This window comes from Ambystoma mexicanum, chromosome 10, assembly GCF_040938575.1.
Source record: "Ambystoma mexicanum isolate Mex_15411 chromosome 10, UKY_AmexF1_1, whole genome shotgun sequence".
Classification (NCBI taxonomy): domain Eukaryota; kingdom Metazoa; phylum Chordata; class Amphibia; order Caudata; family Ambystomatidae; genus Ambystoma; species Ambystoma mexicanum.
The window spans coordinates 1,466,259,646-1,466,286,579 of NC_090932.1; the positions used below are offsets into that span (position 1 = coordinate 1,466,259,646).

Genomic DNA, 26,934 nt, shown 5'->3' on the forward strand with positions numbered 1-26,934 from the left:
CCATGTGGGCAAGACAACCATGGTTCCCACACCTACGGAGGATGGCGGTGTGCGAGCCCATCAAACTTCCAACCTGGTACAACCTACTGTCCCAGCACCAAAGTCAAACAGTGCACCAGCAACCCAACTCAATGAACCTAGCAGCATGGCTCCTGAGGTCATAGAGTTTGGACACCTCAATTTACCACAGAGGTGTATGGACATCCTAAAGGAATCTAGGAAACCAAACACAAGGCACTGTTACTTTGACAAGTGGAAGAGGTTCGTTAGCTGGTGCCAGAGTAGACAAATCAACCCAGTTGATTGCACTCCTTCCACTATTGTTACATACATGCTCCACCTGCTAGATGCAGGATTGGTTTTTAACTCACTGAAAGTACACCTGGCAGCGCTCTCGGCTTACACCACTTCCTATAGCAAGGTTTCGTGGTGGAAAGTACCAGTAGTTAAAGCCTTCATGGAAGGAGTAAAGAGACTTCACCCTCCTATTTCAAACCCACCACCAGGGTGGGACCTTAATGTGGTGCTAGCCAAGCTCATGGGCCCCCCTTTCGAACCCATGCATAAAAGCAGTCTCAAACACCTGACTTATAGAAGTAATAGCTACTAAGAAGGCCGTTTTATAAGAAGGGTCAGTGAAATTCAGGCTCTGTCAGTGCAGGATCCCTTCTTTACTATCCATAAAGACAAACTGGTTTTACGCACACACCCTAGGTTCTCGCCTAAATTTATATCAAAATTCCATGTAAACTAGTCCATCGAGCTTCCGGCTTGCTTCCAGAACCCGCAAAGCTCGGCTGAGGTGAAACTACACACCCTAGATGTGCGTAGGGCGGTCCTCTACTATGTAAATAAAACCAGACCGCTAAGGAAAACAGATCACTGTTTGTCTCCGTAGCTACAGGCAGAGAGGGGGATCGCGTCTCTAAAGGTGCCATCTCGAAGTGGATTATTAACTGTATCCAGCTGTGTTACTCACTCTCTGAAAAGACACTGCCTTTTACGCCAAGGGCCCACTCTACTAGAGGCGTTGGGGCCACTCTGGCTTTCATTGCAAATGTACCCCTTGACACCATTTGCAAAGCAGCTACTTGGAGTTCTATTCACACTTTTACTCAGCATTACTGCATTGACACCCATTCCAAGGCAGATACACAAGTGGGACAAGCAGTTCTAAGACACTTATTTGCTCATGACCCTTCTCATATCCCACCTCCTTCTTCTGGTACTGCTCGCTAATCTATGCACAGCATGTGATCTAAGCAGATTCCACAAGCCTCAGAAGGGATACATTACTCACCGTAATCGTATTTCTGATGCTTGTATCTGCTTAGATTCACATGCGACCCACCCTTCCTCCCCTCCGAGAGAAGGCACATGATTGCTTGTAGTCTTACCTTCTGTCTATCTGCTTGGATTATCTGTACTCACACTACTCCTCATGCTACCTCATGTCAGAAAAAATACAATCTGAGGATCCTAGACGCGTGAGGGATCTTGGGTACAGTGGACGTCACACTAGGGATAGTATTACTGGCACGCCCTGTGTCGACGCCCATTTTTGAGTTTCGAAAAACAAACTGTAATACTCCGCAGCTTCCACTAGATGTCGGCCTATGCACAGCATGTGAATCTAAGCAGATACAAGCATCAGAAATACGATTACGGTGAGTAATGTATCCCATATATAATATATATAATTATTTTTTTTCCCTGGATCTGTGTGTTAATTACATTGTACTACTCTGCAGCTCACATTCCTCCCTCTTAAGATACGCCTGGCTGCTCAGCCTCTCTACTGACTTGTGTAATAGAGGCCTATATTGAAAATTTGGACCCTAAAAACAAGAGATGTCTTATGAACTCTAACCCCATTTGGACTTTAGAAAAACGTACCTAACAAACCCATACTGCACTCATTGAAACATTCACTGCTATCAACTCATTCTTGATCCTCAAGATTAGCATGATCTGCCTACACGATCCCCAACGCCACAACTGACCACACACTTAACATTCCATCTCTCAAAACCACAACTACGTGGACAACTTGCAAAACTCTTTGGAAGAACTCGTTGCCACCCTAGGATCCCTCAAGGCCACATTGTGCTTGGACGACGTTCTCCCCGCCTCCATACTATTGACCCTTCTGACTGAAGCATTCCTCCATTTATCTGACAATTAACCATTCCCCAACTCTAGGCACCCTCCCTTCCACCCTGAAAACAGTTATAAGAAACAAACACTGGTCCTTGACAACCCCTATCCATGTAACTCCTTCAGCAAATCGAAGCCAACAACCTCCTTCAGTCCTACCAATCTGGCTTCAGACACAGATGTAGCCCAGAAACAGCTACCATCGAGATGATCGATGCCCTTAAAATCCTTGGTGTTCATCCTTGCCTTCTAATTCTACTTGACCGCTCAACACAGACCATGAGATATTCACCCACAGTCTACATCGCCACATGGGGATCAGGGAGATCATAGTCTGCTGGTTCAAATCCTACCATTCTAATCACCAACAGTCCTTACAAATGAATTCCTCCATATCACCAACTCAACCCATCACCTATGGAGTCCTGCTAAGATGCATCCCCTCTCCTCTGATCTTCAATCGTCAAATGGAACCACTCTGGACCAATAAGCAGATGACAAACAGCTCCACTTCAAGATGACCTCCATGGAAGACAGCCACAGGCTCAAGGCCTGCCTTACATCGATCCAGTTGTTGATGTCCAGTGCTTACCTGAAGCTCAACCCCCTCCAACACTGTATTCCACTGACCAACACTGACACCCTGACATCCTGAACTTTCTCTCTGCTTTGAAGCCCTTAATACAAGGCAAACAGTTTGGTTCTCCAGCTCAAGCCTTGGTCCTCTCCCACTTGGATGGTGTTGGTGCCCTTTTGCAAGGCATTCCCACGACTACCCTTGCACCCCTGAGATGTGTCCTACATGCTGCAGCAAGACTCATGACGGGCTCTGCAAATTCAACCACATTACCCCTACCCTCATAAAACTGCAGTGGTTCTCGCTGCAAGCCTGCATCCTCTTCAAATCCTGCTGCATCATCTACAATGCTGTCACCCTGAATTCTCAAAGCTTCCTCCCCAAGAAACTCCTCATATCTCAGGCCTATGATCCACCACAAGTAAGGACCTGTGTAGAATTGAGCTCTGCTGTTGCCGGTAGGAAAGAACCAGATGACTGGCCTTCGTCAACATCTGACTGGCCCCCTCGCTTTTACAATATAGGAAGAAGCTCAAGACCCACCTATTCAAGGAACGGCTAAACACAATCGCCTAGGACCACACCTTCCACTCCCCACACAGGACTTATCTGTGCCCCACGGTTTCCTCCCCTGGTTGCTTATAGATCTCTTGCTGCAAAATTGCTCACCCATGCCCTGTTGGCTCCCTGCTCCCTTGTTTCTCTGCTTCCCTCAGTGTTCTCACCCCCCTCCTGATTTTGTAAACCTTTCCATTGCATCCGAAGCTAAATCCACGCTCCATGAATACCATAATAAGCCTCACTGTTTTTTATCTTTTGTAAATTGAGTTGTAGCAAAGGTGTGATTTTGAAACCACATGCTAATAAAAAAAAATCCTCACTGTAGATTTTGCCCACTTTGAGTTCTTTGGTGTTCCAGTTGGGGTGCATGACACTGCAAGACCAGGTTATGCATTCAGTCTATTGCAATTCTTTCATAGTGCTTATGCAGTGTTAATCTATTAACATTAGGATACATATGACACTAATGGGTTTGCCTCTTATGTGGAATTTTAGATTTGCAGAATGCGATGTACTAGCTCCTCGTTTCCCCAGTGGTAGCTCCTGGTGACCGCTTAATGCTGGATACCCAGGAGCTTCTTTTACCACCAATCTTAATTTCCATCCCTGAAATCTCTAGTTATTTCTTCCATCTCCATCATTGCCTTTTGAGTATTTTGGTGCATCTGCTTCACTTCTGTGTGCATGGCCTGCGTGAGTTCTGGATTCAGAGACTGTGATGTTACTTGCCTCCTTGCAAAAAATCTATGGGTTGACTGGGAACTTTTTGATTTTTATAATATTTCATTCTTCGTGTCACTGAGCCAGTTTGCATTTTGGTCTAGGAGTGCAAATCCAGGCTTTATTCCCAGATCCGCATTTAGCAAAAGCACAGTTTAGCAATGTAGTCAACATTGTGAATGCACTAGTTCGTATGCAGCCAAAGAGCTGAAGCCCTCCAATAGCTAGTGATAATATGTTAATGTAAAGGACATTTGTACCGCGCACTATCACCACCGGAAGGGTCCCCTGGCGCTCTGGTGGCTCTGAAAGAGGGAGGGCAGGTGAGTTAGTGGGTGGAGGCTGGAAAAGTGCAAGAGAGCATTGATGTGCTGTTGGCAGCCTCAGCCCGGTTGGTCTGTCGGCTGGGCCTGGGGTGTATGCTGCCGGTAGTCGTCGTGTACTGATGTGCGAGTCTGTGTGTTTATTGTTGTTGCAGTGTGGTGAAGTTTGTGTGGTTTGTTGTGCTGGAGGTTTGTGGTTGTGTTTGGTTTGGAGTTTGAGAGGTGTATGCAGAGGAGGAAATTGTTAGTGGTATCGGTTAATTGGCATCTCTATCCTGAATTGACCAGTTGGGCTCGTGTAATCTCGCTCGATGGGGTGCTTGGGCACCATGTGCCTCTGGAGGTTCGTGCCCGTTTTGTGTTCAAGGCCCCTTGAACATCTCGCTGCCTCTTCTGCCCGTTCTGTAAACAACCTTGCATGTTCCTCACCCCCACCCACAAGGCTAGTGCACCTGCCAGTGTCCATATCTTAGTGTGGTGATATCTCTCCAGTTCCACAACCCAGTGGTACCTAGTTGTAGCTATATGGGCGGTAGAGGATGGTAAGGATTGGCTGGGGTTGTTGCCTCCATCTCCCTGGGTCTCGCATGTGCACCACTCTGTCTGGCGTCACCCGTCCCGGTGCCCCGAGTGCTTCTCAGTCGGTTCTGGGGGCTTGCCAATGTCCTTTCCCGTTTATTCGTTTGTCTTACTGTTTCGGTTTTAGTCTCTGGTGTTGAAGAGCCAGGTTTTTAGTAATTTTCTGAATTTAAGGTGATCTTTGGTGTTCCTTATTTCTTTTGGGATGTTCCAGATTTTTGCGGCTAAGTGGTAGAAGGAGGTGCCTCCGAGTTTTTTCTTGATGTAAGGTTTTAGATCAAGGCGGATTTCATTGGTTGACCTGAGGGGTCCCGTTGGCTTGTAGATTATTTTCTTTTGTAGGAATTCTGCTCCTTGTCCGCAGATTGCCCTGTGCGTTATGCACATCGTTTTGAAGGTGATAGTGTTTTACTGGGAGCCAGTGTAGTGTTTTTAGGGCAGGGGTGATGTGGTCTCTTCTGGATAGTTTGAGGAGTAGTCTGGCTGCTGTGTTTTGGATCCGTTGTAGCTTCTTCAGTAGGTATTCTGGTATTCCTAGGAAGAGGCTGTTTGCATAGTCGATACTTGACATGATGAGGCCGACGATAGTGAGTGTTTTGTGTGTGAAGGAGAGGAAAGGTAGTTTTCTTGCCGTGTGGAGGAGGAAGAAGCATTTCTTGACTGTTGCGTTTATTTGCGGTTCTAAGGTTAGGGTGTTGTCCATCAGGACTCCCAGATTTTTTACTACCTTAGATGGTGATGGTGCGATTCCCATTTCCGTTGGCCACGGGATGGCGGTTTCCTTCTCTTGGTCTTTGGATATGATCATGATTTCTGTTTTTCCTGGGTTGATTTTCAGGTTGTTGGTATTCATCCAGTTGAAGACTTCTTTTAGACAGTCGGTTAGGTTTGATTCTGATAACTGGGGTTTGGTAGACGTTGAAGTACAGTGGTGATAGTGAGGATCCTTGTGGCACTCCACAGTCGTTAACTCGTGGGGTGGATTTGAAGGGTTTAATCCAAACGGTTTCTGTTGTGTCTGCTAGGAATGACTTAGTCCAGCGTAGCGCTGTGTCGGTTATGCCTGTCTTCTAGTCTTTTGGGTAGGGTGTCATGGCTAACTGTGTCGAAGGCTGCGGAGAGGTCGAGCAGAATGAGGGCTGATGTTGTGTTGGAGTCTGCGTTTGTTTTTAGGTCGTCCCAGATGGATGATAGTGCTGTTTTTGTACCTCTTGTGGGTCTGAAGCCGACTTGAGCTTGGTCTAGCAGGTGGTGGTTTTCATTTCTGTATAATACAGTATACAGAAATTGTAAGCAACCCTTGCAGGGCTTATATGGTTTGTGATGGGGTGATCTAGCCAGTTGAGGAATACTCCTACGTTCCCTCCCCTTTCCTCGATACTTCTGGGACATTCCGTCCTTCGGAACGGGACTGTAGCACTTTTGTTAAGCATCAACATTTTTATTTTTTTGTCCTATTTTTACACTGGGCCACTGCACGTGACCATAACCCCGCCTCCTGAACTCCGCCCCACTCATCGCCCTTCAGTCCTCTTCTACATACGGTCAGGGTCAGACTCACTAGCATCACAGGGAATATTTTTTTCTTTTGTTACTTTGTCCTTCGATCCTGCTCCTGTTCCAGTCATCTCTTCTGTCTATGCCGGAGCATCTGGGATTCGTGTCCTGTTCATCCTGCGAAGGTCGCTTTGCTAGGGCGGATCCCCCACTCCCTTTACCTGGACTCGCTCCGTCTCTGTCCGCGCACTCCAACGCCAGTTTGTCAGGTGGGAGGAAGTGTTTCAACGCGTTCCTGCTCCACATTTACAGCTCTTCATTGAGGAAAAAGACGTCTGGTAAGTTTGTTCCTTTTCAGGGCAACCCAGCTGGGGGCTCCTTCCCAGGGTCTTCTGGGTCCGCTAAAGCGGCTCTATTATCAGTGATATCCCTGAGGTGTCCTGCAAGGGATCTTACAGGTGCACCTGAGGATCCTCAGAGGTCCCCTGTAAAGGGACTGTGTGATGAGCCAGAGGGACAGAAGACGCATCAGAGCATATTGAATAGTGAACGGCCAGCAAATCCTTGTCTGTCCAGAAAGAATGGTATGCAAGGATGTCATAAAAGATCCTGAAAGGAGGGCCTTCTTGATTGACAGGCAAGCAAGTGTCAATAAGAGAGAGAGTGAGGTGCTTTGCTTTAATACTGTTTTTTCTGATTTTTTGATTTGGGTTTGACAGGAGACGGAGAAAGCTGGAGAAGAAAGCGACCCTCCTGAAGGAGAGAGTTTGAGTGGGCCTACTGATTGGACATGCTATACAGAGTTAAGGCGGGGATCGCTCCCGTTGAGCCACCCCTGAAGTTACATTTTAGAAAATGGTTGTTATGCTGGGTTACCGACTAAGCGAGCGAAGCGCTGAAAGACACGGCTTTGAAGGTCCGGCGAATCAAACAGCTGTCTCCTTGTGTGTGAAGTGACAGCATGTACGAAATGAAGACCGGGAGTATCAAGGGCCGAAGCAGGAGGGCCGATGTGTTACAAGTGTTACTGAACGAACAGCTGTGGGACATCTAGGAGCGGCACTAGCACCCACCGTTGCAGAGGCGGGGCTTAACTCCGAAGGAGCAGAAGAGCCCCTCGGAGTCAACGTGGAGCCAGCAAGCATCGAATGACAGGCCCGCAGGACGTCAACAAACGAAACGTATGAGGAGTTGACACACCCCTTCAGTGAACGGAAGAACACGATCGCATTCAGAAGAGGTGAGAAATTGTATTTCTACATGGGGAAAAAAGTTTAATTGTCTGACAGCGGAGCAGATTGAGGAGAAAGGGTTTCTGACCCCACAACCCAGAGTCTTGGTTAAGGACTTTACCCCTGAAGTAACGTTTTTATGGGAAAGTTCATTCCGGAACGCTGCCTTTATTGTTCCAAATGAAACCATTCCCTTCCACAGTTCGAATGAGACTGTAAGAGAGACGCACCTAAGGAAACGTCTCGCTGAGAGTCTGTGTGTTAGCTTAACAAGGAGAAGACACTCTACAGTTTGAGTTGTTGGACAATAGACCCTAACTCAGGGTGAAGAAAAGGTGCTAGAGAAATTACTAGTCTAAAGAGGTCCTCCAGCTGTTTGACAATGTTTTAAAAGCAAAGAAAAGAGAAAAGGAGTTAATCAATAAAAAGAGTTAACTAAAAGTGGTGTCTGTCTCTTGACTAACCGCTCTATCACAGACTGCCAAGATCGGATCTTCTGAATCCGAGGTTCCTTCTTTGGGGGCTAGAGTATGGCCCGGTTCGTCTGGTGCGGTTTTCACCGGTATCCTCCCTGAGGTTTCCACTCCCGGAGCGAAGTGTACCAAATTTCAGCTTGAGGTCCCTTTCGAGGTGACTAAACATACCAAGGTCATGCTCGAGGTTCCCCTTTTCAGGGCTATTTCTAAAACCAGCAAGATTGAGGGGGCCCCCTTTGAGGGTCCTAGCTTCGGTGGGGGGGGGGTGACTCCAAGCCTTCCTGTACTCAGGCCTGTAGTGGAACCAATCCTGCTGAGGGGGCACAGAAGGTGTAACGCACCAGAAGTCTTCTTGTACTGGCTCTGCCAGGCCTCCCCTATTCGGGGCTAATTTAGCAGTCCCCAAGGTGTCCCATAAAGACTCTATAATCTGCTAGCACCGGCTGTGCCAAGGTTCCTTGTCACAAGGCTAAGATGGCACATAAGACCCCTGACTTCCCCCTGCTGACCCCGGCCTCACTTACACCTGTGGCGCTGTTTGCTTCCGGCTTTGACAAAATGGCAGTCCAACCCCTGCGGTCCACGGCCATTTGAACTACCTCTTACACCAGCGTTCACCACGGCTGGTGCTGAGGGTCCTGTTTTTGGGGATGTATGAACAAGGAATACAAAAGCTGTAAAACAATGAGTTAATAGAGTAAAGTCCTAAGTTAGTGATCATGGTATCTAAGATATCCAGCAATTCTTCCTTAAAACAAAGAAAGATAATCCGAGGAATAAGAAAGCTGATGTTATGAATAGTTCCAATGGTTCATTTGAGAGAAAAAGAAAATAATAATTTTTCAAATAAACCTAGTAATAAACTACAATTATGGTAAAAGCAAAAAGTGCATATAAGGTTTGGAACACAAACTTTTTAACAATTAGGTGAAACAAAAACAGAGTTTTATAAGCAACAGTATAAATTAACAAGTTGGTCAAAATTGAACAAAAAATGAAACACAGGCCAAATAAATACAATTGTGCAAAAGTGTAGATTCACTTCACAGGACTGCCTGGGATGAGCAGCCTTTTCCACGTTTTGTGAGCAAGAACCCGTTCCGCCTTCCAATAGATTGGCGTGTTCGGACTCTGCTGCTGCATACAGTCTCGCTCTCTCCGGTGTCTGCGCCTTTGATCTATGTGGATCCAGTTGGTGGAGGACCATCCTGGCAACCATCCTCTACATTACTGGGGGTATGCTCCTTCCAAGCGGCCTCTGCCCACTCCAGTGCCCAGAACCTTATCCAAGGATGTGTTTTTTGGGAAGTTTGACGCTTATGCATTCTGATCCCATGAAGGTGTACTTTAAGGATTTGTTTAAGGATCCTTTGTCTAAGGAAATGTATCCTAAGACGCCTGAACCAGCCACTGCCCCCGCCATCCCTATGTTGGTTCCGGCAACGTCCCCTCCGCCACATCTTCCGTTGAGTTATCCCCCACCACTGCCTCCTCGTTCCCCCATGGAAAAGACCCTGGTTGCTCTGCCAAACAACCATTTACAACCAGAGTTGCCACATGCGGCGGACCAGCCTTCTGCTCCCTCTTCAACCGGGAAAGGGATGACCCGCCCCACTCTTAGAGCCTTTAATGACTGGGTGCTGGATATGATGGTGTTGCTAGACATTCCAATACGTGTGGTCAGTTGTGGCGTTGGGGATCGTGTTGGCAGATCATGCTAATCTTGAGGATTAAGAATAAGTTGATAGCAGTGAGACTGTTTCGATGAGTGCAGTATGGGTTTGTTAGGTTCTTTTTTCCAAAGTACTGAAACTGCAAAGTCATTGTCTGTCCTTACAAAGACTCCTGTGAATGCATCTTGCACTCAGAGGTCTGGGTCCCAAGCGAGGTCCGTCTCTGGCTTCAGAGACATTCAGGACCATTGCGCGCACAAATATGGATCCAGCTGTTGGGTCCCGCCGTAAACGACAGCAGCAAGGTGGCTGGTTTTTCTCTCTGCCAACAGCCTCCTCGTCGATTAAAACTTCTAAATTATCTTTTCCATCGATCACACGAGACTCTGGTGGGAGGGCGAATTTCGTCTCATCTGGAGGCCTAGCAGGCCATCACCGAGGACCGATGGGTTTTGCCAATCACTAGGCGGGCCTTCGCTTGCCCCTTCCTCACCCTTCAATCGTCCCTTCCAGCAGAGAGCCGAGGTACAGCAACTTCTAGACCTCAGGGCAGTGGAAACTGTTCCCTTCGATGAGTAAGGGGAGGGCTACCACTCCCTTCTGTTTAGTGCCCAAACACAGCCACTGCACAATATCCTTGACTTTTCAAAGTTCTATCTTTCTTTCCCAAGAAAAATTCAAGAATTACATCCTGCGAGATAGTCCTCTCTCCTGAAGGGCGATTGGCTCAACGTGGTAGACCTTCAGGAAGCATACATGCACATTCTGTTCTGGAGGCCGCATCGAAAATATCTGTTTCTGCGTGGGAACGGAACACTTGAAGTATTGTCTTCTCCCATTTGGTCACAGCTCGGCACTGCGTGTCTTTAAGATGTTGTCTGTCATTGCCACATTCCTCAGGCTGCAGGGAGTCCATGTATATCCATACTTGGACAATTGGCTCCTGCACAGTCCTTTCCCACAGACGGCTACAGCCAATCTACAATCCCTCCTTTAGCTCCTGTTCCATCTTGGGCTGTCGGTCAACTGGCGGAAATCATCCATGACTGTCTCAAGAGTTGATCATTTTGGGTTTCCGTTGGGATACTGTCCGTACCAGAGTGTTTCTGACAGAGGACAGGATTACAGACCTGTCGACCATGTGCCAACTCTTCAGTTGTTCCAGAGACTCCTGGGCCTCATGGCTTCTATGTTAGCACTACCTCTTGCATGACTGAAAATGAGGCACACTCAGCTTGCTCTTCAGAGCTGCTGGTCCCAGGCTACAGATCCAGATTCCAAGATGATTCCAGTTCCTCCTGCATGACAGCAGATCTTCAATGGTGGTTGTCTGCCAGAAACCTTTCAGTGGGGACTTCCTTCCAGGAGCCCTGCCCACTATAACAGTTACCACAGACTCCTCCCTTCTGGGGTCGGGAGTGCCACTACGCCACCTCGAATGTACAATTTGTGGACACCTCAAGACAGGCTTTTCCATATCAACTACCTGGAGCTCGTGACAGTTTTTCTGGCGCTCAAGGCTTTTCAACCAACTATCACCAAAAGTGTGGTCTGTATGCGCACAATTCTGTAGCAATGTTTTATATCAACAAAAGGGGGGCACCAACCTTTGCCTCCAAATTTGGAATTGGGCCATCCAGCACAGTGTCTAGCTCCAAGCTCTAGACATCCCAGGCCACATCAATGTGACTACAGACTCCCTCAACCGTCAATCGGCAGCGGGTTAAGAGTGGGAGATGGAACGGCTATGTCCTCACTGACATTTTATAGCAATGGAGCTCCCCAGAGGTGGGCCTCTTTGCGACCTCATCAAACAGGAAATTTCCTCTTTATGCGTCCAGGGACTGGGTCAAAGTGTCTTCCTTTGGGGATGCGGTCAGGATCCCAAGGGAGAACATACAGGCCTAGGCTTTCCCTCCATTACCACTGATTCATCGATCACTCTGCAAACTCAAGAGCGCATTGAACTGTACTCTCCTCTTCATGGCGGCCAGCCAGGTTCTGGTTTTCGGAACTGCAGCACCTGTTGGTGCTTCCCCCGATCAGGTTGCTGCAGATTCCCAATTTTCATCACCAGAGCAATCGCCAGCTGTGGCACCGCTCACCACAATCGTTTAGGTTGGCGGCCTGGTGCCTCAGTTCCGATCTTTAGCGCATTTCAATCTGTCTGACGACAATATGCACGTAATCCCAGCAGCCACAAAGCCTTCTACAATTGGCTTTGTTTTTGCCATTTGTGTTGAGCCAAACAGCTCAATCCCAGGCATGCTTCTATCAACACTGTTCTGTCCTTTGTATCTGACCTGACAGCCTCAGGCCTCAATGTCCTGTCTTGCAGAACTTATTTGTCCGCCTTTGCGGCCTACCTGTCTACAGACAGCTGTTGGCTAATCCAGTCATCAAGAGACACTTTGCTGGTCTTCATATTTTTCGTCTGGTTTAGGCCCCTCATCCCAAATGGGATCTGAATGTGGCCCTCACCTCTTTGTCATAAGCCTTTTGAACTCATGGCTACTACTGAATTTAAGTACCTATCCTGGAAGGTGGCTTTTTTGATTGTGGTAACCTCTGCAAGACTGGTAAGGGATCTTCAGGCTCTTTCGTGGAACATACGTTCCTAACTTTCCATAAGGATAAGTTGGTGCTACGCACCCACCCACCCTTCTTTCCTTCCTAAAGTTGTTTCATAATTCCATTTGAACAAGTCTATATCTCCACCGGTCTTCTTCCTGAACCCGGTCACTGATGCTGAAAGGGTTCTGCATAACCTAGTCACCAGATAAGCTTTGAAGTTCTACCTCGACAGTACTAGTGAACTCAGAGGCTCTTAACTGTTAGTTACTGATCCAAAGGGAAAACCTACCTCAAAAGCATCCCTTTCCCGCCAGGTTCCTTCATGTGTTTGAGGCCTACAGGTTGAAGGCCTTCAGCTACCTAAAAGCATTCATGCACATCTGGACTGGGGCAAAGCGGCTGCTGTTGCCTTCCAAAAGTATGTCCCTTGGGCCTCCCATCAGCCTTTTTCAAGCATTACTGTTTAGACCTGAGCTCCCGGGCTGATGCCCAATTTGGCCAGGCAGTTCTCAAGAATTTATTCCAATAAGGGAAATTTCCATCCACCCGTAATACCTATGGTCAGTGCTGGGAAATCTCCCTCAAGTATGGAGGAAAGGGGACGGGACGTGGGATGGGACGTACGACTATAACAGTTACTCACCGTAGTGACTACCTTACTCCTAGTCCATAGTCCCCTTTCCTCCATACGCCCGCCTGCTTTTCCCCGCTAAAAACTTTCCTCTATCGCTTAAATGGTCCCAGACCTGGCGATGGAAAACTACTGAGGACGATGCGCGGGGCAGAGCTCAGGTGGCGGGGTTACGGAAGGACGGAATGTCCCGCAAGTATGGAGGAAAGGGACTATGAGTAAGGTAGTCACTACGGTGAGTAACTTTGTCAATTAATGCAACTGAGGTATAGATCTCAAAATCAGAGAATCGAGAGTAGGGATGCTGATCTGGAAGTAGGCTAGCCAAAAATACTTGTAGGCTCTTCAGTGTGATATACTTGAATGTACTATGTACGTTGCTTTGATTGCCAGCCCACACTCAATATGGCTGTCCAGTTTGTCCAGCAGTAGAAGGAATGGAAGGACTAGATGTCTTTTGAAGCAAGCGCCTTAAAATGGTTTCCAAGACCCTTGAGAGAGCATGCAACAGGCAGCAGTAATGCAGTGAAGGTCTCCAATGAGGCGTATTCTGGTGGAGTGCTGCCCATTCTTGATCACCGCTGCCAGGATGATCAAAATAGAATGTAGCGCTGTCAGGAGACATTGCCAATCCTGATCTGCCAGAATAGAGCACATGTTAGTAGAGTGGCTCAATGCATGGTACGTCTTGTGCAGGAGGTGCGTGGGTCGACATGTTCGATATCTAGAATAGAAGTCGCTAATCAGTACATCCTTGTAGGCCCAGTGTTCCGAGGGCTCTTATTCCCGATACGCAATGGCACATACGGCGGGGGGTTCACACAACACCACTGCTGGAGGGCCACACACCGCTATGTAGGTTCCCAGGGTCCAAGAGAGTGGAGTCTGTCCCCATCGCATCATGTAAATTCAGATAAGGGACGGTCTGTGCCTTTATTCAGCACAACAGCTACATATTAATGTTGAGGTATGAAGGTGTCAGTAGAGTAGGGTTTATCTCTGCTCCTCAGGAAAATAAGGCCATGTCTGCTGACTGCCAAGCCCCTCCAAAACGTGTCCCTCCAAAAACATCCTTGACCTGAGGAAAAAAGGCAAAGGGTACCAAACAAGCTTTTTACTAACAAAATGTCCGTATTTGTGCGGGGGTGCTGGAGGTGGACACACTAACTGGAGGGCACATAATGTTTGTTTATTTATTTGTTTGGTAATGCGCACCAAGCCCTAAGGTAGATGGGCGCAACAGAAACAAGAAATCTTAAAACTTAGTTACAGTACAAAGGGAGCGATTGTGATAGGACCAAGGTACAAGATGCATTAAGTGCAAAGCAATGGTCATGGTAAGTCAAGGAAGCATTATCAAGAAGTATAGGTGTCTGCACACATACGTATACACTGCGTGCCCAGTTAACCAAGCTACCGTGTAGTTTGGTGAAAACAAAGGGTTGTGTAGGGGCTGGAAAGGAAGAAGTGTAATTCGTCAGTTAGGTGTCATTAGTGTGTAGCCAATTGAGTATCTTGTGTCTGAATTTAGGGTAGGGTTGTACTTGTCTGATGTCAACTGGTAATTTGTTCCAACATTGTGCAGCTTTAACAGGGAAACTGGTTCCTCCTGCTGTCGAGCGTTTAAACCTAGGAATCTCCAGCATAAATGAGTTGGCAGATCTCGTGGGGCGGGGTAGCTGTTCTCCTAGTAATTTTATCCATGAGGTATGGGGGTGCTAGTTTATTCAGGCATTTGGAGGTGAGGGATGTTGTTTTGAGGAGAATTCTGTCCGTTATTTTCAGCCAGTTGACCTCTTTCCTGAATTTGGTGATATGCTCTCTGTAGGGGATGTTTAATGCTGCCCTCAAGGCGTTATTCTGTAGTCTTTGAATTTTGTCCTTCATATATTTGTTAGCTCCAGAGTACAGGGCATTACAGTAGTCTAATCTAATAAGAGCATTGGCTAGGGTGGTGCAACTCGCTCTCGAGAGGTATGGTCTGGAGGCTCTGATTTTGCAAGTGTACGTTGTGGATGAGGCAAGGGAGTTGACTTGCTTTTTGAGAGAGAGAGAGGAGTCCAGATAGAATCCTAAAGTTTTAACCTCAGATATCACCTTGATGGGGTTATTATCAATGTTGAAGAATGTGTAGTTTGGGCTAAGGTTTTGGATATTAGCTTCAGATCCTAGGATTAGTAACTCCATTTTACGTCATTCAGGCAGAGGCCATGGGATGCCATCCATGCCTGAATGAGGGTGTATATTTTGTTCACCAGGTCTGAGTCCGCATCGAAGTTGCCCGAAAGGGGTATGAGGATCTGAGTGTCATCAGCATAATTTGTGTTAGTGACACCCAGTCTATCCAACTTGTCAAACAGAGGCTTGGTGAAGATATTATACATAGTAGGGGATACGCAGGAGCCTTGTGGGGCCCCGCAGGTTATTTTGATAGGGTCGGCACAGGCTGAAGTAGAGAAGACTCTCATGGTCCGGTTAGCTAAGAAGGATTGGACCCAAGCTGTAGCATCATTAGTGAAGTTGGCAGCAGATTGGAGGTGATTGCATAACACTGCATGGTCCACCAAGTCGAATGCTGCCGACAAGTCCAGTAGGAGGAGCAAAGGTATTTTTCCATTGTCCTTTAGTTCAATTTGTGTCTTGAGGTCTAGCAACGCTGTTTCAGTGCCATGGAGAGGGCGGAAGCCCTTATAATAGAATATTTGAATTTCAAACAATTTGATTGCAGTTGCAAAGCAAACGTGCTTTAAACATACTGTTTTACTAGACATTTGGATACATTTTTCTCCAGCATGGGGTCTGGCATGGATTCACATGCTCATGAATATTCCCCGTCGTCAGGCTGGGAATCCTCGGTAAAGAAAAAAAACAGTATCAGTTTCGTTTCTGATCTGTCTTTCGTAGTAATAACCAATCACTGGTCTCTGCGTCATACTGACCACAGCCAATGACTGCCCTCTACCTAAGCACCGCCTCTGGCAGCCATCTTCAGATTTTTACCGCACGTTCATGTGTTGGGATCCTCGTGCTTTTGCTCTCGAGCATTAGTGCTATTTTTTCACGTTTTTTCTCAAAAACTTTGTTTTTTCGGTCAAAAGAGCCTCAAGCTCCACCGACTCTCCATCCGATCAACGGGGACCCGTTTCGGATTCGTCTGCGCCCCTCAAGGGTGAAGATTTCGTCGAGCTACGCTTTTGGAGGACTCCAGAAGTTTCTCAGGCCCGGCCATGGCCCAGGAGAAAGGGAGGCTTGACGCCCGGAAAGCTGTTCAGGGTCTGCCCTGGATGCCAGCTGCAGAACGTCTTCAAGGAGGACGAACACTCTTTTTGTCTTTACTGCCTACATGAGGACAAGACGCACGTGGAGAAGAACTGTGCGTTTTGCGGCAACATGTCGGAGCGGACCATGAAGGACCGCCATCAACGTCTCGCCAACTGGCTAGAAGGGAAGAGCCCGTCCGGCGAGAAGAAGAGGAAGAAATCCGAGCGGTCTTCTAAGACCTTTGAGGACGCCCCGGCGACGGGGGTCCAACATAAGGCCAAGCTCCGCGAGTCCGCTGTCACCGGGAGCGCCGAACGGTCGGGCTCTACGGGCGCCAGGCAGGGCGCACCCTCCCCGGCACCATCAACCACGAGCCAACGCTCTGGGTCGGGTAAGAGGAAGGCCGAGCACCCGGCGAAGCTCCTGGAGAGGCCCCGGTCGAGCTCGAAGGCGGAGGGGGAGCGAGGCAGTGTCCCCCCCCCCCTCAAGGATAAGGCGGTGAGCGCACCTAAGGTGGTGAAGGCCTTAATCCATCCGGCCAAGCCCTCTATCGAAACTGTCGCGGCGGCCCTGGCTCAGCCTGTGGAGGCTACACCAGTGGTGGCGACCTCGGGGCTCAGAGTCTCCCTGCCACCTTGGAGGGAGTCCTCTTTTGTGCCCATCGATAGGACCCCCGTGAAATCCCCCGTGGGGAAGAAAAAGGAGGGGCAGGGCGTCGTCGTAGATTCGGCCTCAACCTCGGAGGAGGAGCTGGTCGAGGTCTTAAGCCACGGCTTCGGCGTGGAAGAAGACCGGCCCGTCGGGATGGATCCCGACGCAGGTGACACCGACATCGTCGAGGGTACCGACGGGGCCCCTGATCACCCGTCGGATTCCCCTCTGCCAGCGCCGCGAGACAACTCGGCGGCCATTTTGTTGGCTATACAGTCCTTATGCTCTGAGATAAGGACGAGACTACCGTTGCCGACGGAACCTCTCCCGTCGGGGGACCCAGAACCGGGACCTTCTGGTGTTCCCCCTACCAAGAAAAGAAGGATCCACCCTCCACCTCCTTTTCAGCCGTCGCGCCCCTTCCAGCCCTCCTCCCCGTCCACCCGAGGGGATGATACGGGGACTGACACGGCAGCGACGGGTACGGATGACGAGGTATACGACGAGGATGTACCGTCGTCGCCTCCCACCAGGGCTTCTCCGCCCGACGAGATTGGATCGTTCCACTCAATGATCGCCAGGGCATCCGAGCTTTTCCAACTCTGCCCTGAGGAGAAGGAGAAAGGTTTCCTTTATCAGCGGCGCGAGGCCAAGAGGAAGACGGTCCTCGCGGTGCCTCTATTGGACGACATTTGGGATGAGGGCCTCACCCTCCTCAAGAACCCGTCCACGACGCCAGCTAGAAGAGACCGGTACGAGAAAAAGTACCGGGTCCCGGACACGGCCCCCCTGTGCCTCCGGGCGCAGCCTACCCCGGACTCCGTCGTCTCCGCGGCGGCCAGGAAAAAAGCGGGAGGGGGTGCGGCCTCCACTTCGACTTCCCCACCGGACGGCGAGGGAAAGAAATTGGACGCTATGGGACGCAGAGTCATCTCGTCTGCAGCGACGACGATTAAAGCTGCCAACGCCTTGGCTATCGTGGCCCGATACGACAGGGAGCTCTGGTACAAACTGGCTCCCCTGCTGGACTTCTTGCCGGACGACAAGAGGGCGGAGGCCCTGGAGATCCTGCAGGAAGGTGAGGTGGCTTCGGACCACGCCATTACCGTTGCGACGGACATCGCCGACACTGGGTTCCGCCAGTTAGGCAACGGCGTTTGCCTTAGGCGGCGTGGATGGCTCAAGGCTACGGACTTCCGTCAAGACGTTCAGACCACAGTCCTGGACATGCCCCTCGATGGGAACAACCTGTTTGGGAAAACGGTGGACGATTCCCTTCAGGCCATTAAAGCGGACACCGAGACGGCCCGGGCCCTTGGAGTTCTGCAACAACGACGGACGCCCTTTCGGAGCAGCGGAGGCAAGGGCGCCTCCAAAGGTTCCGGCGGCGGTTTCTCCTCCTACCGTCAAGCGGCCCGCTCGTCATCTCAGGAGGCCTACAGAGGACGAGGCAAGCCTGGCGGACCCCGCCGTCGTCGCCAAGGACAAGGCGCTAAAGCCTCGAAGCAGGATTGAACCGGCCGGGGGGTTGGGCCCCCACCGAAGCACCCCGGTGGGAGGCTGGCTGGCGAGCTTCGTCAGCGTGTGGGAGTCCATCTCCACCGACCTTTGGGTGCTGGACGCCTTGGCCCGGGGCCACGCGCTCGAGTTTCAAAGAAAGTGTCCGCGCGTCCCCCCCGTGGCCAGGAAAGAACTTCACGTCCCTCAACTCCTCCTGGAGGTGAAGGCGATGCTCAAGAAAGGCGCCATCGAACTCGTCCCAAAGAGGCTGCGGGGCTCCGGAGTCTACTCGAGATACTTCCTCGTGAAGAAGAAGACGGGGGATGGCGCCCCATCCTGGACCTGCGACGTCTGAACAAGTTCATCAAGGCGCAAAAGTTCCGGATGGTCACCCTCCAGCACGTCCTGGGTCAGCTGGAGGAAGGAGACTTCCTGTCGTCGTTGGATTTGGAGGATGCCTACTTCCATATTCCCATCTTGAAGGGGCACCGAAAATTCCTCAGGTTTGTGGTCCAAGGGCGGCATTACCAGTTCAAAGCCCTCCCCTTCGGTCTACGGTCGGCACCCAGGGTGTTCACCAAGTGCCTCGCACCGGTGGCGGCTCAGCTGCGCCGCGAAGGGATCCACGTCTACCCCTACCTGGACGACTGGCTCATCCGAGCCAAGACAAGGGAGCTCGCCGTGGTCCACACGGCAAGGACCGTCCAACTTCTCACGGACCTGGGATTCTCCGTGAACTACGCCAAATCCCACCTGGTACCCGCGCAAGACACTCTGTTTCTGGGAGCGAGGCTCAACACAGTGTCCCTTCGGGCCTCCCCGTCGGAGGAGAGGACCAGGACCATCCTGGGCAAGGTGCAGCGGATGTTGGTGGCCGACGCGGCCAAGGTGAGGTCCATCAAGTCCCTCCTCGGAATGATGTCTTCCTGCATCTACCTCATTCCCATGTGCAGGCTCCGGATGCGCCCGTTGCAGGAGTTCCTGGACGCGCGCTGGATCCAAACGACGGGCAACTTCGAGGAAAGGATCACACTCGACGAGAGTTTCCGACGAGCGATCCGGTGGTGGGGCACCCGCGCGCATCTGACAGCGGGCATGGCCTTCCAGACCCCAGCCCACCAGGAGACAGTGACCACGGATGCCTCCCTGGAAGGGTGGGGAGCGCACACCGAAAATCTGCACGCAAGGGGCCTTTGGCTCCCGACGGAGAAATCCTTACATATCAACGTCCTGGAGCTCCGTGCAGTGTTTTGGGCCCTCAGGTCCTTCCTTCCGTCCCTCAAGGGCAAGGTGGTGAGGATCTTCACCGACAACACCACCACCATGTTTTACATCAGAAAACAGGGCGGAACCAGGTCCCCAGCACTGTCCAAGGAGGCGCAGGACCTGTGGCATTGGGCAGTCGCCCAAGGGATGTTTCTGGTGCCGTTTCATCTGGCAGGGATAAAAAACACCATCGCCGACTCATTCGGCAGGGAGCTGCGCTCGTGCCACGAGTGGGAACTACGGCAGGATCTGGTGGATCGCCTCTTCCGACGGTGGGGCACACCCCAGATCGACCTGTTCGCGACGGCGACGAACTCCAAGTGCCGGAGGTTCGCCAGCAGGTTTCCCCAGGCGAGGAGCATGGGCGATGCTTTCTCGTTCCCCTGGGAGGGCCTGTTCCTCTACGCGTTCCCTCCTTTGCCACTGCTAATCCGGCTCGTCAACCAGCTCAAGAGGTCACGGTGCAGGATGATCCTCGTCGCACCTGCGTGGCCGAGGCAGATATGGTTCCCGGACCTTCTGGACTTGTCAGCGTCCCCGCCAATCAAGCTGCCGGTGGACGCGGATCTGCTCTCCAGGGAAGGAGGCGCCATCCTCCACCACGACCCGAAATCGCTGAACTTGCAGGCCTGGCTCCTGCAGCGCTAGAGTTTGGAGGATACGACATACCGGCCGACTGCAGAGAGGTTCTTGCAAAGGCCAGGGCGTCCTCGACTCTTAAATGCTACGGACACAAATGGAAGAGGTTCTCTGTCTGGTGCCACGCACAGAAGATTAACCCTCTACGGATTACGGCTCCCCAAGTTCTGCCGTACCTGCTGACGCTGGCCAAAGCTGGACTGGCACACGCATCCATCAAGATTCATCTTGCTGCGATCTCCCGATACACCAGAACCACGGGACGGACGTCCTTGTGGTCTCATCGTCTGGTGAAAGAGTTCATGAAGGGACTGTTCAGATCGTTCCCGCCGGTGAAGGCTCCGGCCCCGGCCCCGGCGTGGGAGCTCAACGTGGTGCTGACCAAGCTCATGGGACCTCCGTTCGAGCCTCTGCACTCGGCCCCATTGAAGTTTCTGTCGTGGAAAACAGCGTTTCTGGTGGCCATCACCTCCGCACGACGGGTGGGAGAGATCCAGGCCCTTTCCTGCAAGGCCCCGTACTTGACTTTTCACGTCACGAGGGTAGTGCTCAGGACGCACCCCTCCTTCATGCCCAAGGTACCGTCGGACTTCCATCTCAACGAACCCTTGGTGTTGCCTGTGTTCTTCCCGTCGCCGGCTGAGAGGACTTTGCACTCGCTGGATGTGGCTAGAGCGCTGAAGTTCTACGTGGACCGCACGAAGTGTTTTCGGAAGACGTCACAACTCTTTGTGAACTTTGGACCTGTCAATCAGGGGAAGGCTCTCTCGAAGGCTTCCATTTCCAGATGGCTCTCCGGCTGTATCATGTACTGTCATCGGTTGGCAAACCGACCGCTGCCCGGCCGTCCGAGAGCCCATTCCACCAGAGCGATCGCAGCTACCACGGCGTTCCTTTCTGGTGTGCCCCTGCTGGACATATGCAGGGCTGCTACGTGGAGGTCGACGCACACCTTCACGAAGTTCTACTGCGTCGATCGGGATTCCAGGGAGGAGTCCAGGGTCGGCCAAGCAGTGCTGCGCAACCTGTTCGCCTGAGGTGAGCCTGGTGAGGAGGTAAGATGCTTAATGTTGAGTTTGATGTAATGCTTAATGTTGAGCCTTTGCCACCTCCCGTGGTTGTGCATGTGTGTACTGCTATGTATTCTTTATTCATGAGCATGTGAATCCATGCCAGACCCCATGCTGGAGAAGGAACAAGTTACTTACCTGTAACTGTTGTTCTCCAGCATGGGTCTGGCATGGATTCACATGCGAAACCTCCCGCCTGCCCCTCTGCGGCTCTTCACTTGGTCATACTGCCACTTCACATGCTTCCAAATCTGAAGATGGCTGCCAGAGGCGGTGCTTAGGTAGAGGGCAGTCATTGGCTGTGGTCAGTATGACGCAGAGACCAGTGATTGGTTATTACTACGAAAGACAGATCAGAAACGAAACTGATACTGGTTTTTTTCTTTACCGAGGATTCCCAGCCTGACGACGGGGAATATTCATGAGCATGTGAATCCATGCCAGACCCATGCTGGAGAACAACAGTTACAGGTAAGTAACTTGTTCCTTATACAATATTATAACTGGTAATATTGGAGCTCAGTCTAGTGGCTCTGCTGGTAAAACTGATCCAAACGGACCCATGAAGCTGTGTGCATGATAGCCTGATTCAGGATCCCATGCGTTTTATACATTGTTTCATTGTTTTTAAGGGGTATTTTTCGTGGTTTTTTTTTTTTTTTCTGGTCCCTGGGTGTACTGATTATCTGTGTGGCTGTGTTTCTTTTTTTATTTTTTTATCCCGAGCATGTAGTTCAATGCACCTCTGAGAAAGCGAATCAAATCGATTTGATTAAGACTGGACTGGTCTGCGAGCACAGAGCAATTCTTACTGCTGGCTTTGGCCTTTCAAATTCAATTCTCTTTCGAAGGCATTGTCCCAAACCTAAAATGACAACTGTGCTTCGATTTTTGCATAAAGACTGATATATCATAACTAGTAAAAATTGTCAACATCCTTTCATGCAGAGTTTTAAAGAAATCAGTCTTTTAAAATTCATACACCTTGGTGCTCTTCCTGAGCTATTTATCGGCTGCTTTATAACATGAGTCAAGGCTTCGACTAAACCCATTGTTTGAGTTTCACTTTCATTGCAGAAACTTTATACATTGTCTTATTTGTATTTGAGCGGTCTGTGCCTGGCCCTCCCCTAAAAAAGCGAGTTGTTCGAGGGCTGTGTGGCTGTTATACTAAAAATCGAAACATCTATATTGTGATAAGTTTATTGAACTAGCCAATAGATGGCGGTACGATGGTGCACAATATTAGCTTTTGATATATTAGAAGAATTCGTATGGCAGAAACTGATTGCTAAAAAGATTCAGTATCACCATAGACAAAAACACTTAGCAAAATCACCTTTGATTAGACTGTCAGAAATAAGAGAAGCATTGCCTGGCCTGCATTTGCGAGACCCTATTCTTCAATCGTAATACAGCTTGAAAATCACGTAAATTGAGGTTGTCATAGGATTTGCTTGTAGTCAAAGGATCTGCGGTTTGCCAATTAGTCTGTACTTGCAACTTCTGTCTGGACGATTTCCTCATTTACAGGGGAGTTATGTAGTGCTTGTCACAGGACTGTATATTACACGCTAGTGAATACATGTGTGCAGGGCAATACATTGTGCCTTGGCAATCCCTTGACTGCATCACTCTGGCTAATTTGTGACCACATGAGCAGCATAGTGGGACTGGTTCAGTTGGTCCATATTTGGTACAGCATACCATTTAATACTTGGTACCAACCAGTGTATTGGCAGGTAAGTTGTGTTTAATGCTGAGCACCTCGTGTCTAGTATTCTGTCTCCGATCTAATTAAACTTTACTTTTCTTTTCAGAAAGCAAACTATGAGAGTATACAACAGACGGCACGCAGCATTGCAGAGCAAGCACATGAGTTGGCTTACGACCCCAATTACATGTCTCCTTTTGCACAGTTTGCATGTGACAATGGATTGAACGTGAGAGGTACGTGTTTGTTTTGTTTTGCTTCCTTCTCACTGCTGGTTCATTGAGGCTCAGTGTTCCCAGAGGCCCCTTAGTCCTAGGCCTCTTGGTCCTAAGCCTTTTGTGATGGGTATCTTTCTTGAATAGAAGTGATTTGGGCGCGGCAGAAACTACCGCGGCCGAAACATTCGCTTGAGAAAGGTGCAAACTACCAAAAGTTTGCACCTTTCTCATGCGACCACCCATACATACTCGCACCCACACACAACACACACACCCATAACACCCAACCACCACCCCCACCCTCAGCACACCCCCACCCACACCCCCAACATAAACTCCACTTACCTTCATCTTCACGCCGGGTTCCTGCAGCGCCAGTTTCCTTTCACTTCGTGATCAGGAACCAGTGCCACTGTCTTTTATTTTTTTTAATGGAAGGCTGCGGGGTTGTCCCCTGCTCACTATACCATTAAGTGTAGTGAGCAGGGCGATGCAGGGGACACCCCCGCAGCCCCCGTTTCTTCTTTTTTTTTTTTTTACAATGCTACCACCAAAGGTTCGAACTTTTGGTGTTCATACCTTTTGGTGGTAGCATTTTTAGAACTTTTGGTCATTGCGACCATTTTTTGTCCGTCAAATCGGCCTATACCATCTTTCTTGCCTTTAGCCTTCCAGGGTTCTTCGGAGGAAAGGTTGAGGAGGAGTAATCCTCAGTTGGACTGGCTCCTGGATTCTGTCCTTGGACAGGTTCCTTGACTTCCTGGCTGACAAATTGACAGGCTTTTCCCCCTCTCTCCTGGTCTGGCTTCTGGAGTCAGTTGCTATGGTTACTCTGCCAGTCTTTGCAGCTGCTCTTCCGCCAAATGTAGTTGGGACCGCCTCACCTGAACATGCACTTCAGGAGCTCTATGTTGAAGGCCTTGGAGGCATTAGTTCTCCCCCATCCTCCTTCTACCCTTTAAACCGTCCCAACCGCAACCTTACCAAAGAAGCCTTTGGGCTTTATTCTTGCAAACCAGACCCAGCCTTAGTTCTGTAGTCTTTTAGCTCCTTGTGAAAACCTTTCTCTGTCTCGTTTGTGTAAAGGTTTGGACATCAAACCTGAGTTCTCAAAATGACTACTTTTAACGGCCTTTGGTAAGGTGAAGTTATGGGTCCCATGTCTTGCACCCCCATTGATAAGGAAACTGGAAGGAAAATGGCATTTCAAAATTCTATTTTACTCATGAGATGGGGTACCTTTGCCCCTTTGTTCCTCAGAAATCCTCTAGGAAATGAAGATATTTATGTAACTTTTACCTCTAGGTGTCTGAGATTTGCTTTTTCTTGTGACTGGAAAGGCACCCATGCATTAACTGCCAGTAAGAGATACAAGGGATAGTCATGCACTGCAATATATACTTGTTGAAGGCTTACAATTTGAAGACTGACAACAAAAGGTCCTAGGATTTCTCTTTTGAGGGGGAAAACACACTTTGCACTGAGTACGGATTAGGTATTGCAACAATACAAGACTTGCAGAGTAACCCTTCTCACGTCGCTTCTGACAAGACCTGCAGGGTTTCATCACGTTTTACAGGTACTTGTCATTTAAGTCTAGGTAGTCAAGGAACTTGAGATTTGAAAGTGCTGTTAAAAAGCGGTCCAGAAACTAGCAATGGCTTTAGCATTGGACATCCCTTTGGGTGGTGGTGTCAAAACCACCTATTTTAAACACCTTTTCCTCTACATTGATACCTGTAGTCTAATCCCCTGCTGGTATCAATGGTGAGAGCTCACGGAAGACCAGTGGGTCTTGGCTAGGAAGTGTTATGTAATCTCTTGGCCAAAAACCTGATTTGTTGCACCCCCCCTCAAGAGTTTGCTGTGTAACATGGTCCTAATAAGTTGAGCAAGAGGGAGAGCTTTCATGAATGTGAGTTACCAAAAATTACCTCATGATGATTCAGCTGCTGTTAGTCTGTGCCTCTCCCTCCACAACTCGTGCCCCGACAGTATTCCCTCCCCACCTAATGGTCAAACAGCCTTTTTGCCATTTTATTTTTTTGGGGGGAGGTATTGTATGATTTTTTATGGGTGTGAGGCTGGAGGAGTGGTGGGAGGTAGGCATAAGAAATGAGACGGAAATACCCCTTTGAGGAGATGGGCCGGAACCTGCCCTATAACCCACTCTTTGACTAGTATTAAAAGTATAGTTACACTTCATTCTGGCGCATGAATGAATAAGTGTAACTGTACTTTTACAAAACAGAGTGGAGGAACCACATTTTCTCCGTTGTTACTCAATTCATGCGACAAACATTACTGTTTCACAAACAGAAGGGCGCTGAGGTCTACCCTGATAAGTGTCCTTTGTGAAAAGGTTCCTCAACCGAATTTGGTTTCACTCTTTGACTAGGTATGGAATAAAAACAGGAACTTTCGGGTTTGAGTGCAGGGGACTTTTGTTGCAGCAAGCATGTAGGTACTCGGGTAAACACATATTGGAGTGTTTGTATACCAGAATTCTTGAGTCTAAATTGTGTTGCTGCTTTAATGCAGTATCTATAGAGCAGTTTCAGCAGGGGTGGGCCTTCCCAGCATGTGAAGAAGGTAGAGCCACGGACTAAGATGACCAGAAACTCAATGAAGGTAACTTTCTGTATTGTCAACCGCATGGTTAGTCCCGATTTGCTATTGGCCACTTCCTGATTGTTTTTTTATTACATGATGCGTTGCGGTTGAGTGTTGTGCATTTAAATGTGTAGGAGTACAATATGAATAAACTGTCCAATGCGGCTTCACTAATAGTGAAATGGTTTTCTTTGTTGCAGGTGGAAAACCAGATGACATCACTGTTCTTCTTTCTATAGTAGCTGAATATACAGACTAATTTGCCTGAAATGACGCCTTTTTTTTCTTTGTTCCGAACGTCCTACCTTCAAATGTATGGTTTCCTGCCGGCAGGACCATTTTCTTTGCAACTGTTTGGTCATTTTCTCCAACCTTTGCACCTCTACTTAAGACCCAATGATGTAAGAACCACTATCGTTATAGTCTGCCAGCCAGAAAGAACTGAAGAAAATGAAGAGCACTCTTCTAGTTTCTCCTTTAAGTGAGACAAAGATTTACATGTCTGCTGTTTAGCAAAAAATTGTCAAGCATATATCCCGTCCAAATACATGTGGAATGTAAGGCAAATCTTAATGTCCATAGACTTGCCTCCAATACTATGAAGTGTTCCGATCTACAAGGTCTGCTAGCCTATCTCGATCTGCTAGTCGTGTGCATAACAAATCGCATGCGACCAGCGCATCAGATTGCTTCTGTGCACCATGTGAGCATTCTTGTACATCCTGCACAGTTACACCAAATTACCCACTTTCCTGCACTACCCAATCGTAGTACAGCCCTTTTGAACATCCCAACATCAAAGATTTCTGCAATGCAGCTTCACCCCATTTGATGTTTGAGAGCTTCTGAATCAACATTAATGTTTACAATTATTTAATTGCTATTCTGAAATCTAGCATTTCTTTATGGATGACCGTAATGCTCAGGATTGCCAGCTGGGCTTTACCGCTGAGTTTTTGTAGAATTTAACTGATGTAAAGTTACATGGCAAAGTGTCAGTAG

The 26,934-nt window shown here is 49.1% G+C and overlaps 1 protein-coding gene across 1 annotated transcript in view; it reads left to right on the forward strand.

Annotated features, from left to right (window-relative positions):
- Window positions 1-26,509, forward strand: part of PPTC7 (protein phosphatase targeting COQ7) — a 262,662-nt gene extending 236,153 nt beyond the window's left edge. The window contains exons 5-6 of the mRNA XM_069619545.1: window positions 23,208-23,337; window positions 26,133-26,509. Coding sequence (XP_069475646.1) covers window positions 23,208-23,337; window positions 26,133-26,191 — 189 coding nt within the window. The 3' untranslated portion in view covers window positions 26,192-26,509. The remainder of the gene's footprint in view (window positions 1-23,207; window positions 23,338-26,132) is intronic.
- The last annotated feature ends 425 nt before the right edge of the window (window positions 26,510-26,934 follow it).